Source organism: Lissotriton vulgaris, chromosome 6 (assembly GCF_964263255.1).
Source record: "Lissotriton vulgaris chromosome 6, aLisVul1.2, whole genome shotgun sequence".
Taxonomy (NCBI): Eukaryota; Metazoa; Chordata; class Amphibia; order Caudata; family Salamandridae; genus Lissotriton; species Lissotriton vulgaris.
Genome location: NC_141694.1, coordinates 501657318 through 501669667, shown reverse-complemented (window position 1 = coordinate 501669667; position 12350 = coordinate 501657318). Strand labels below are relative to the sequence as shown.

Here is a 12350-nt window from a genome sequence, read left to right as displayed (position 1 = left end):
CCAGTGCTGTGTGTACTAGTTTAGGCTGCAAAATCCAGGTGAAAGAAGAGGTGCCATGAAAATCACCCTTCTTTTACCACAGTGGATTTTTGTATTTATGTGTACTAAATAAATTAGTGAAAAGAAGATTATGGATCTCTAAGCCAACCAGGGAAAAGGGAAGATAGCACCTCTCTAAATGTCTCCCCTTTAGGTCATTGGAAGTTGGAGATGCACACCCTCTACCCAAAATCATAAAAGGCCACTAGTCTTACTCAACATATCACTGACCAGAGATATGGTAATGGCCTTTAGAGTAGCTTTGGCATTTCAAACCAGCACCGTAGACCAATGGCGTAACGCGAAGTGATGTCCGCCCTCCGCAGTATGTGATGAGAATCCCGGAGTCTTTCATATCTCACAGATTATCATTAGCCGTGGGATGAAAGGGAGCCCACCGAATGTGCAGTGAGCAAGAGAAGTGGCTTCTACTTACTACGCCTGTACAGTGTGAGTGTGCAGTTAAAGGAACCAAGACCGAACTGCTCAAAACGAGAAAATTACGCTAGCCTGTACTGCAAAATTGGAGATAACAGAATGGGGAATATAATTGGGAAAACAATTTCAAGGGCACAGAAGAGGAGTGATGAACTACAGGGCAAAAATATTTTTCTAACCTGCACTTGACCACAGAAATGGAAAGGTGGTGCGATGGACGAGGCAGTATGGCTAGCTTTGCATCACAGGTGATTTCGTTAGGGACAAAACTAATTCCGTACTCCTTTGATAAGTTGCACAGTAATTTAAATTTCATGAAGTTGACACCTAATGTGATCCACCACTGTAACTGATTATCTCTACCGACAGGGCAAGCCCAAACTCTGTGGAAGAATGGGCTGCCTTTTAACCACTTATGGTCCACAACAAAGACAAGAACAAAAGACTCTGCGTTTCCTGTGCCATGGTGTTTGTGCCCATGTGGGCACAACAAGAAACTGATACTGGATGCATACGCAAATGCTCATTGCTGTCCCATGATTATATTATCCTTTGTAGCTTTGTCTTGTATTACCATTCTCTGTCTTGTTCTCTTGTGAAGCTGAGGCTTGGGGTGTTGGCTTATCTGCATTCCATTATCCGTTGTTCATCGTTCCCTCTATTTCCAAGCTTATTTGGGGTCCCTGAAAAAATGGCATTATTTGATTTCACTAGCTTCAGCTGGGTGGGAACATCAGCAAATAGTGAGTGTGTTCCACTGAATTTCACCCTCTCTGCCTTAAAAGAGTTATGGTGCTGCTAAATCACTGCTGTGAATACTAGGAACAGCGATAGCCTATTGCAGTCTATTTCCATTATTACTTGTCCATTGCAGATGTAGTTACCAATCGGGCTTTTGAGAAGCCTAGCCACTCCTGGTCGGGTGGCTTACCAGGAGCCAACAGTGCTTTCAGAACTCAATGTGCCTGTTCTATGATGAACGAGGAGGAGCAACATTTGGGAGTGACCACAGTACTGCACCAGTTCCCAAGAATGAGCCCTGTGATTTGTCCTTCAATCCACTCTTGTAGTTCTGTAATGTGAAGGTTGTTGTTGCAAGAACGCCCTTCAGCGTCTTCTTCCAAATCGCATCCATTCATGCAAGTCATCTCTGTGGTATGAGGCTGAAGGATCACCAATTGAAACTCGGTCTCAGTTACCCTATGTGCTAGATTTTGCTAATCCACACACAAGAGGCCAAGCCCAGTGGTGTAACACAGGCCCCCGCAGCCCCGATGGTGCGGGGGCCCAAGCTCCAGGGCACCCCTTCAGCAGAGTTCTCTGTCCATAAAGCTCCTGAATGAGTCTAGATGGGGGCCCCTATAAATATGTTGCAGGGGGGGCCTCAAGTTTCGATATGCCAGTGACCAAGGCTTAGCCCATAGTGTTGATTTTTCTCTTCAGTAGTAATCCCAGGTTTACCTACGGCTAGCAAGAATAAATCAAGTTTATTTTAGTAGGTGTCAGGGGTCCACAGGTCTAGATATTCCAGTTTCCACTCAGCAGTCCAGAAAGCTGTACTTGCTGCTGCTGGTGAAAGCTACAGAACCAGGAATGCACCCTTCGATTGCTTAGTTTTCCCTATCTTTAGTTGAGTGTGTGAGATCAAGCAAAGAAGGCACACTATGACCTTTGGGTCCAGTTACCCAGTGCAGCATTGACTGGACACTAGCTCATGTACACTCACCAATCTCTCATTAACCATGAGGATGACCTCCAGCTGCTCGTCTGTGTGTACATCTACTATACCACCATTGCATGACTATACTCACACCTGTTTGCACAAGTTCTATGAATCTTTTCTGCAAATTTCTTGTAGCTCACAGCTCACTTCCACCTCTATGAAATGAGGCACAATGGGCCATGGTTGTCCCAGATTGGTTAAGTCATGTAGCCCAAAAACGTTTCACTCATGTGGCCGATCTGAGCTACTTATTAATGCAGGCCTGCCATCCTGCATCAAATGGGAAGAACACACAAGTGTTCAGCGCTAGCCCAGGTGTTGCTAAGACTCTGGTTTTACCTCTTCACCTATGCCCACCATATTCTGGACTAGGGAACCATCTCTCTCCAGCGAGCAAGTCTGAGTCAAGGGACTCTCTGCTAAGCTAGCTGTAGCCATTGGATCCCTCCAACTTAGCTCAGGAGCAAGCCATCATAGCAGCCACCATGTTGAGGGTTCTGGCTCAGTTGAGTGTATGTTTTAGGAATTTGTTGGGCGCATGATCACCTGAAGGCAACATGGTGCTGATACTCAAATGAGAAAAGGCCACATAACAAGAGTTCTATGAGTTGGAGCCAAAAGTTCTCCTATGAGCGCTTAAACATATCCAAAGATGACAATGATTGATATGCACAGGAAGAGTTTCATGATCTTTGAGCCAGTATCGAGAAACTGCGTCCACCCCTCATGGATTTCGATAACCAAGGGACAACCAGCACGTGGGCCTTAGAGGAGTGCAGATTCCTCTTAGAAGTGTGTCTCTTTAGACATTTAGCAAACAACTCCAGTGTTAAGCCATGGATAGACTTGAATACTAGGCAGCAAACTTTAAAATGGATACGTTGGCCAACTGGGAGTCAGTGAAGTTTTCTTAATAACATGCATGTGTGTGTCCCATTCTAGAGAAGCTGAAGATGCCTCAAGTCAGATGCTGTTGACATAATTTAAAAGTCCCCTAATAACCACCGACATGATTATTTCATGACATCAGCAGAAAGATATAGCTATCAATTGAGCTTCTTTAAGATGCAAAGCATGAAAACTCCTTTAGAGACCACGCTGTTAATTTCATGTTTTCAGTGACAGATGTTGGTCAAATCTTTTGCTACCCCGTTGGGTATAGGAAAAGGACTTAATTCAGTGGACCACTAAAGGTTTGACCAGACTGTTGGATTCCCATTAAAGACGACCACTTAAGTCTTTTCAGCATTCAACTTCAGAGAGTTTACCCTCTTCCAGTCATAAATGATGCACAAACACTCTTGGAACAAAGAATTCGATCTATGATGGTCCTCCAGGCAGAGAAGGATCTGGGAGTGGTCAGCATAATTAAATGTCTGATATCCTGTGCTGACTAGCTCCTTAATCAGAGGTTGCAGATAGATGGTAAAGAGATGGGATGAAATGGTGGAATCTTGAGGGATTCCACAGTCAATATTTACTTCAGTGGCTTTGAAAGGATGGAATTGAGCCGCTTGAGTTCCATCTCCTAGAAAATAATTGATCTGTGTATATGTTGCTCCTGTGAACCCTGCTGCTTTCACATGCTGTGGAAGAAGCCCATGATCTACTGAGTCAAAAGCAGCAGATAGACATTTATCACCACCCAGCTTGGAGTCCATGTCATTGAATTAGCAGAGGGTCTGAAATGGGAGTGTTAGGGAAAGGTAGCCACACCTGTAGTTTGGGTTAGCCAGAATGGAAGCTTCATGAGAGATTCTATCCGTCTTGAGTTTTTGTAGACCAATGCTTTCTGGGAGAAGAAAATGCCACACTTCAGGGGAAGTGGTCATCACTGAAGATGGCACCCTGCACCCCATTGGTCAGAGGAACCCCGCTCCTTGCCAGGGCAGAAACCTGGATAAATATGGGAGAGCTGCCCAGCAACTCAGATCCCGGACTAAAATAAACAGGAAGGATGACTGCCCTGCTGAAATTCTGGTCTACACCAAGACGGCTGCACTCTGAAGGATTGCATCTGCTGCACACTTTGGGCTTAACCCAAAGAATTACTTGCACTTTCTCTGAAGGTTTAAGAAGGGGACTCCCTCAAAGCAACACGTTAAAAGAGCTATACCTGCATCGTCTCCACCAAGAAGAACCCAGCCTACCAGCTTCACCTGGACTTTGAAGGATTTGGTCAAGTGCATTGAGGGTCTTGTAGTCCCAACATCCGAAGGAGCAACATAGAGCATCTGGAACCTTAGATTGGTGTTGTGGACACTTTAGGACACCAAAAGGACCTTATGGAAGAAGACCCAAATGTCAGGTATTCAAGAATTGTGGCTATTACTTCATGTCATACGGAAGTATGTTTAATTATAGGGTGGTGTACATAATAAGTAATAAAAGGGCTTTTTATATGACAGGACACATATATAACAGCATTGGTACACCTTCTATTGAGAAACGTGTTGCTAACAATGTGTCCCCTTGATACAATTAAACTTACAGACGAAGCCCTAGTTATCAAACTAAAATGCGAAACTCAGGGAAAAAAAGCCATTCAGTCAGGTAAAAAAAAACCTAAAGAGAAATAGTATGAAATCAAGAACATTTACTAAATACATTCAAAGGGCATTGAGCCATCAATATACATCTACAAAAGAAGAACTGATAGCTAACTGGAATGTAAAATCAAATGGATATATGTACCCGGGATGTGGAATGACATTCTTGTATCCATCAGGACTCCCCGAACCCTGATCCAAATAATCAGAAAAGAACTGAACGCTAGGCTAGGACACTACATCATGAGGCAGTAACTGTCATCATCCCCTCTAGTGCAAATGCGGGTTTGTAAATAATGGTATACCTTAGAAATTTTACTTAAAGGTAAATGGCTTTAATGTGCCAAATCCACCCATCAACAGAAATTCCAACCAAGTCCAACAAGCCAAAAATAGGAAGGGTGTATTCTGATAATGCAAGGGCACAGTTATAATATTTATGTATGTTTGTTGTGCTACATCTTCATGTTTCACACGTGTCACTCATGTTTCTTCTTTCCCTGGTCTCCCTCTTGCACTCGTCCCCACAAGCTGCCATTTGTGCTAATAGTCTTACTTCTGCTTTTTACCCCTGGGCAGGGGAGTTAGCAGGGATGTCCTCTATCTCCATTTCTCTTTAATTTGGCACTTGAGCCTTTCTTGTCCAAGATTAGACAAAATCCTTCTATCAGTGGGTCTTCCTATAATGCTTAACATATTAAACTGGTTGCATATGCAGATGACATCCTATTATTTATGTCTCAACCTAATTTCACCCTTCTTGACTTCTCAGAAGAGATTGTATTCTATAACTTGGTGTCTAGCTATAAATTAAATACTTAGAAATGCAACATTTTACCTTTAAGTAAAATTACTTTTAAACATGACACCTCTTCATCTACCTTTATCTGGAGACCTACTCAAATTAAATACCCGGGTCTTCAATTCACTCATCTCATTCTATCTCTATTTCTATCAACTTAAATGCATGCATTCACAAAGCTACTTCCTTAACTTCTAGATGGCATCCTTTGCACTTATCTTGGTAGGGCAGGCTGGATGCAATTAAAATTATGTTAGTTCCTATTATTTTATTTACTGTTTGTAATATTCCGTAAAAATATCCCACTTACATCGTATAGAAAAAGTTACTCCATCTTATCCTCTTTTCTTTGGAATAACAAAAAATCTTGTATGTCCCTATCTAAATTGATGCTTCCCAAATTCAAGGGAGATGTAAATGTTCCGGATTTGCTAATTACCACAAAGAATTTCTTTTAAAGCAATCTGTTCATTGTATTTCCTCCTCTTCTTTATTCACTCCATTATTGGTTGACTTGGAACAAGAGTTTTTCTTTCCGAGCTATGGAGTGAACAGATGCCAAATGCAAAGTATGATCTCCTATGGCAGGATTCGTTTAAAAATCTTTTTTGTTTAGTTAAACCTGCATGGTTGAAGAGGAACCATCTATTCACTGTATCTAACCCCCCTCAGGCTATCTAAAATCCTAAAAGGGTCTCAAGTCAACTGTAAAAAGTGTGGGTTGGTAGAAGCCTCAGACCTACACATGTTTAAAAAGTGCCCCACTCCATTGGTGCATTTTGGGAAGAAATGCGGACAACGATGGAGAGTATCCTGAGAGTACCAATTCAAATGGAACTGACTTTAATCATTTTTGGCCTTAACAGCTACATTGTAGGACCAGCCAGATCTCTTTTATTCTATTCAATCTTACTGGCAAGGAGACAAATATGTAAACATTGGGTGGACCCTGTCTCTCATAAACATTCGGATTGGTTGACCTAATTATATGAAACATCGAAGATGGACTTGGCTACAGCTTGTGGCAGAAAAAAGATTGCATATTGGGACCTGCTGTTTGAATGGAAATAACCTAAGAAATAACCGTAAACTTTATCCATACTTTGTTATTCTTATTTTATTTATGTTATAATGAAGGGCGGGTCTGAAGATTATGCCTTTTGGATACTCCGTGCGCTATGCTGGGTCTCCCCCGAGTCATCGAAAGAGTCCATCTGGTCTTTACAGATCAAGATGGAGTGAAACTTATCCTCTTATTTTGAGGGGAAGTAACATTTTGGTCTTGAAATATACCCCTACAGGATGAAGACACCAAGAGATTCCATCAAAAGAGCCTATGTCATATCAGGTCGTTGAGTAGGGGTATGAACAGACGGTCTGTTTACTATGGACACACTTAGAGAGGGGCTAGACGTCAATCTCCCACAGGCACTGGTCCTCCTTGACCTGTCTGCCGCTATCGACACAGTGGATCATACCATCCTTCGTTCCCGTGTCGAGGCGGCAGGCATTGGAGGCTCTGCTCTGGCTTGGCTTAGCTCATTCCTGAGGGACCGCACACAAGCTGTTCACTTGGCGGATTTCTCCGCCCCTGCACACAAAGTGCAATGTGGCGTCCCCCAAGGATCTTCTCTCTCTCCTCTTCTTTTTAATTTATATATGTTCCCACTTATTTTTGCTTTGCAGAAGATGGAGGTCACGGTGTTTAACTACGCCGATGACCTCCAGCTCATTTTCAATCTCTCTGATTCTCCTCACTCTATTCACAATTTCCAGTCAGTGATGGTTTTTATCAGGGATTGGATGAATTTCAGCCATCTTAAACTCAACCCTGACAAAACCGAGCTTGTCCTCACTGGTGGTAAACTTAATCCCTGGTCTCTTACCTTTTGGCCCCCTTCTTTTGGCCTTCCTCCCTCCTCTTCCTCCTCTGTTAAAACATTGGGGATTAATCTCAATCAACACCTCACTCTACACTCTCAGATCAGCATGGTGGTCTCTTCTTGTTTTTTTATTTTGCGCACCATCCGAAAAATATCACGGTTTTTCTCTTTTTCAGCTCTTAAGTTGATTCTTATGGCTATGGTTCTTTCCCGTTTAGACTACGGTAACGTACTGTACAATGGTGTCCCTGCCTACGCTCTTCGGCGGCTCCAACTTGTGCAGAACCAAGCCGCCCGCTTGGTCTACGGCATACCCAAATCACATCATGTCACTCCTCTCCTCAGATCCCTCCACTGTCTCCCTATCAGAGAAAGAGCCCTTTTTAAGATGGGCTGTATGACGTTTCAGGCTCTTGCTGGGACAGCCCCGGCTTTTATTAAGCCCAAAATTGAACCCTATATCCCCAGTAGACAATTGCGCTCCTCCTCTCTGTTCCTCTTGGTGGTGCCCCGGTTCAGGAAAAGCAGAATGGGAGGCTCTAAGTTCTCTGTTCTCGCCCCTCTGTTCTGGAACTCTCTACCTCTCTCCATTAGAAAAGCAGCATCTTACTTGGAGTTTCGCAGTACCTTGAAAACAGTCTTGTTCTCACAGGCTTTTACCATCTAAACCACTTTTTCCAACCGACTTAGGATCTTACCCCCATAGCGCCATGAAACCGCTAGGTATACGAGCGCTCAACAAATACCTTTAAATTCAAATTCAAATTCTATGGTTAAAGGCGAATGGGGACAAAATTTTTTTTTTTTTTAAAGAGTTTATCTTTCTGTTTCCTTTTTCTGAATTCATCAAGTTCATCCGCATTCTGGAAGTTATGCACTCAGATTTCTCGCCATACAGATAAAATGCTAAGTTAAGTAATTCCGCCTCACCCTATAAACTTGGAAACTTTTTGGGATTTCCCTACCTGGCATAATTGTTTGATACAACTAAATGATAGATCTACCTAATGGCCCTCTTGGAGAACTTAAAGTGTTATTTTGGGCCAAACAATTGTATAAAAATTATTCCTTTATTTCTTTCTCAGAGGATTCTGCATTGTTTGGTTTATCATCTGGTTCTGTTCATAGATTTCTGCTCCTTCAAAGTGTCATATTTCAGGCATACGACTCATTTCAGTCGGCTGCTCTTCTTAACTCATCGTCTTCCATCAATTTGACCAATCTTCTGCTTACAAATCCAAAGGCCTCTTCTATAAATTCCCTCCTCCAACATACTATTAGTGATCGTCCTAAATCCCCAATCGAACTTGCCTGGGAAGCTGATCTTCAAGTTGCCATATCTGTCTCTAAATTGAAACAGATTTGGAACAAGTTTAAAAAATCTTCTTGTGAAGCCAATACTACGCAAACCATTTCTTTGTCTATTATAGACATTTTACAATGCCTGTTTTTCATAGAATACATTCCGATAATCCAGATACATGCTTTGCACAACATGCTGACCTTAAAGATTTACTTTTTACCTGTTCCTATGTCTCCACTTTCTGGCATCAAGTTTGGGATCAGATTAATTCCATATTTTGTTTAAATATACCCTACTCTATTTTAAATGTTTTCCTAGGAAGTGTATCAGATGTGTGGGCTAATGTTTCATTTAATGTACACATAATAGACTGTTATTGGCAGTTGCTTTTCAACAAATCACTAAGCATAGGAAAGATTGTATGCAGTTATCGTCAAAAGCATGGTGGTATGAAGTAAGTTATAATTATACATTAGATACTGCATACATGCATCCTTTGTTTCTGGATTTGAAACAGCAGAATTGTGGTCACCAATTACTCAGTTTTTTGATAACTCTGCTAAATTATTTCCTATACTTTCTCCTGCAATTTAAGTCTTTAAACCCCCTTGATTACCTTTATACTTTTTTCTTGGTAGTTGCAATTGGACATTATACAGTGTGGTTTCATGTGTATTTCAGTCCTTCTCCCTACCCCGTTATAAATATATTTTTATTTTATTTTTAATTGATCAAGATTTCTATTTTCCAATCCCCTAATGTTGTATTCATATGTATTTCAATGAATGTATTCCCTTTATGATTTTAATAAATCATTCTTTAAACTTAAAAATAAATGTTTCTTCTTTTCCACAGGCGATATCCTCGGGCCATCTATTAATGGTTTGGAGAGATTAATTCAGATGCCTTATGGCTGTGGTGAACAGAATATGATCAATTTTGCTCCTATTATTTATATATTGGACTACTTAACTAAAACAAATCAGCTGACCAATGAGATTGAGCAAAAATCTATTCTATTTATGAAAGAAGGTAGGTATTTTCTTGAACTGTATTTCATTGATTTACATGTCCTGTTTTTAGATGTGTCCGTTGTATCATGTCTAAAAGTTATTTCTGTAAATTCACAGATTCCTGGCATACTGTGTGATGCTAGGATTTCCTTTTACTGCTTTAATTTGAAAGTCTGAAACCTTCCATGTGTTGGTGATTCTTAAAGCAAATTAATAATTGTATTAAAATATGTCTTGTCTAATAATTGAGATAGATGTATGCAGCTTTTACAATGCAAAACTTAAATGTTTGTTTGCCGAAACGTAACTCCATGGTTATCACCTTAGTAATCCACCAGTAAGAAATGTAGGTAGCATTCTTATTCTTAACCTGAAATTGCGCTGCATCCTCGGCTCTAAAATCTGCCACCTCTGTAGGAGCCATTTCCTTTTGAGTATATAGAGACGTTGCTGCTGTAGATAAGTAAAGTTCCTGGACACTGTGCCAGGCTGAAGTATTAGAATATGTCAAAGCATTCTCTTCAAAACTGATTGCACATCACCCCCTTTCTCATCCCCATTCACCAAACATATAGTTGGGTAAAATAGGATAATTTAAAAATGGGTCGTAAAATTCAGTTCCCGGGTTGTTTTATGTAATGTTGTATAAGTTACTTCTTCTGTAATGCACATGACTTTAGCTTATTAGTGGTATAAAGTAGTTGGCGGCTGCTATCAGAAAGAGTGGCGGGGTGGGGGGACGAAGGACGGCGCAAAAAAAAAAAAAATACAACTATTTACCTTCCGCTTGCGCATCACAATTTCTGTGCTCTTATGCTGCACTACTCAGCCTCTCAGACTTCTCTGTAGCCAATCCTGACGCTGCTCTCATGTATGAGATCAGCAACAGGATTGGCCTGAGCACCGTCGAAATGCGCTCCCAGAGAAAGTGGGAGCCAGTGCCTGCTGAAGATGGCTGAAATGCCAGAAACCGGTCCTCGGAAGCTTGTTTCCGGTCCAGGGAAGGCATGGCTTGGCAGTTCGGGCTGGACTGCTCTCATGAGGCACAGGGTCAGACTGATTTGCATATGGCCATGTCTGAACTGGGGTGGCAGAGTGGGCTAAAGAACGGTGATGGATTAAACCCAGATCTGTTGACTGAGTGTGAGTGTTTGATTGATTGGTTCAGATGCTCCGTCCATCACCACCCCCTTTTGTACCACTTTGTTCGCCATAAGTTGGCAGGGTATGCTCAGACGTGCGTCCCTTGCTCACTTTGCCACTGGATTCAAGCAAGCAGGGCTGAAGAAGGCTGAAATGCCAGAAACCGGTCCTCGGAAGCTTGTTCCCGGTCCAGGGAAGGCATGGCTTGGCAGTTCGGGCTGGACTGTTCCCATGAGCCACAGGGTCAGACTGATTTGCATATGGCCATGTCTAAACTAGGGTGGCAGAGTGGGCTAAAGAACGGTGATGGATTAAACCCAGATCTGTTGACTGGGTGTGAGTGGTTGATTGGTTCAGATGCTCCGTCCATCACTACCCCCTTTTGTACCAGCCTGCTGTCTCCAACCTGGGAAACATCGCAGTGCACTTGTCGGTTTGGCCATCCTGAGATGGCCGGCCAAACGGTCATGCACACCGACAGCAGTGCCTAACACTCCCCCTCCAGCCTGCCATTGTCTGGCCCCGCCCCTAACACTCCCCCTCCAGCCTGCCATTGTCTGGCCCCGCCCCTTTTGCGCCTGATTATGCCCCCGATCTCGCCTGGAGACGGATATTGCCCCCAGCCCTGCTGCTTGCTTGCTGATTGTGCCCCCAAGATCGCCTGTGGTCATATTGCTGTGCCTGGTATCGTATTTGTATAGATATTGGTATCGTATTTTGTAGCTAATTATTTGTTCTGCCTTGCATTGTGCCTGGTTGTGCCCCCGATCCCCCCACTACAGTTTGGACATTTTGGACCGTGCCATTTGGTCCTAGCACCCTGCCGCTGCTCCCCCGCGGCCCCACCCCGTTCCCTCAAGCTTTCCCTGGACATCGCCTCCCCGCTCCCGCCTCCCAGCTGCTCCTCCCTCGCTCCGCCCCCTCCACTCTCCACTTATGACAGATGCATTCGCGCGCAGCGGACGCGCCCTAAGCGCGCCGAAGGCGCGCCAAAGGTAAGCCCATCTACGCCCGTCCGCGCCCAGACCGCGCCCAGCGCCAGACCCCCTGGCCCCCGCAAAAACCTCTCCACCTGCCTAACGTACGATGCTGCAACCCTCTCTGCACTCAACACCGGCCGACTCCCCGACTGCCACCAAGCCGCCCCAGGACGTACCCATGGACCCTTCACCTGCCAATCCTGCAAATTTTGCTGCATCAGGACCAAAACTACAACCACAAACGCCAAACTGAGCTCAAACAACAACCACCTGAAGTGCATCCTGCTCAACACCCGGTCGGTCCACAGACACGCCATTGAACTATGGAACCTACTCGACACCATAACACCGGATGTCGCCTTTCTTACAGAAACCTGGATGAAAGCCTCATCAGCGCCCGACATAGCCATAGCCATCCTGGACGGTTACAAGATCGTCTGAAAAGACCGCATCAACCAAACAGGAGGAGGCATCGCC

General features: G+C 43.4%; 1 protein-coding gene across 1 annotated transcript in view; it reads left to right on the top strand.

The window, feature by feature from the left end:
- Window positions 1–12350, top strand: part of LOC147707493 (CD109 antigen-like) — an 899009-nt gene that overhangs the window by 689604 nt on the left and 197055 nt on the right. Inside the window, exon 23 of the mRNA XM_086926509.1 lies at window positions 9593–9769. Coding sequence (XP_086782635.1) covers window positions 9593–9769 — 177 coding nt within the window. The remainder of the gene's footprint in view (window positions 1–9592; window positions 9770–12350) is intronic.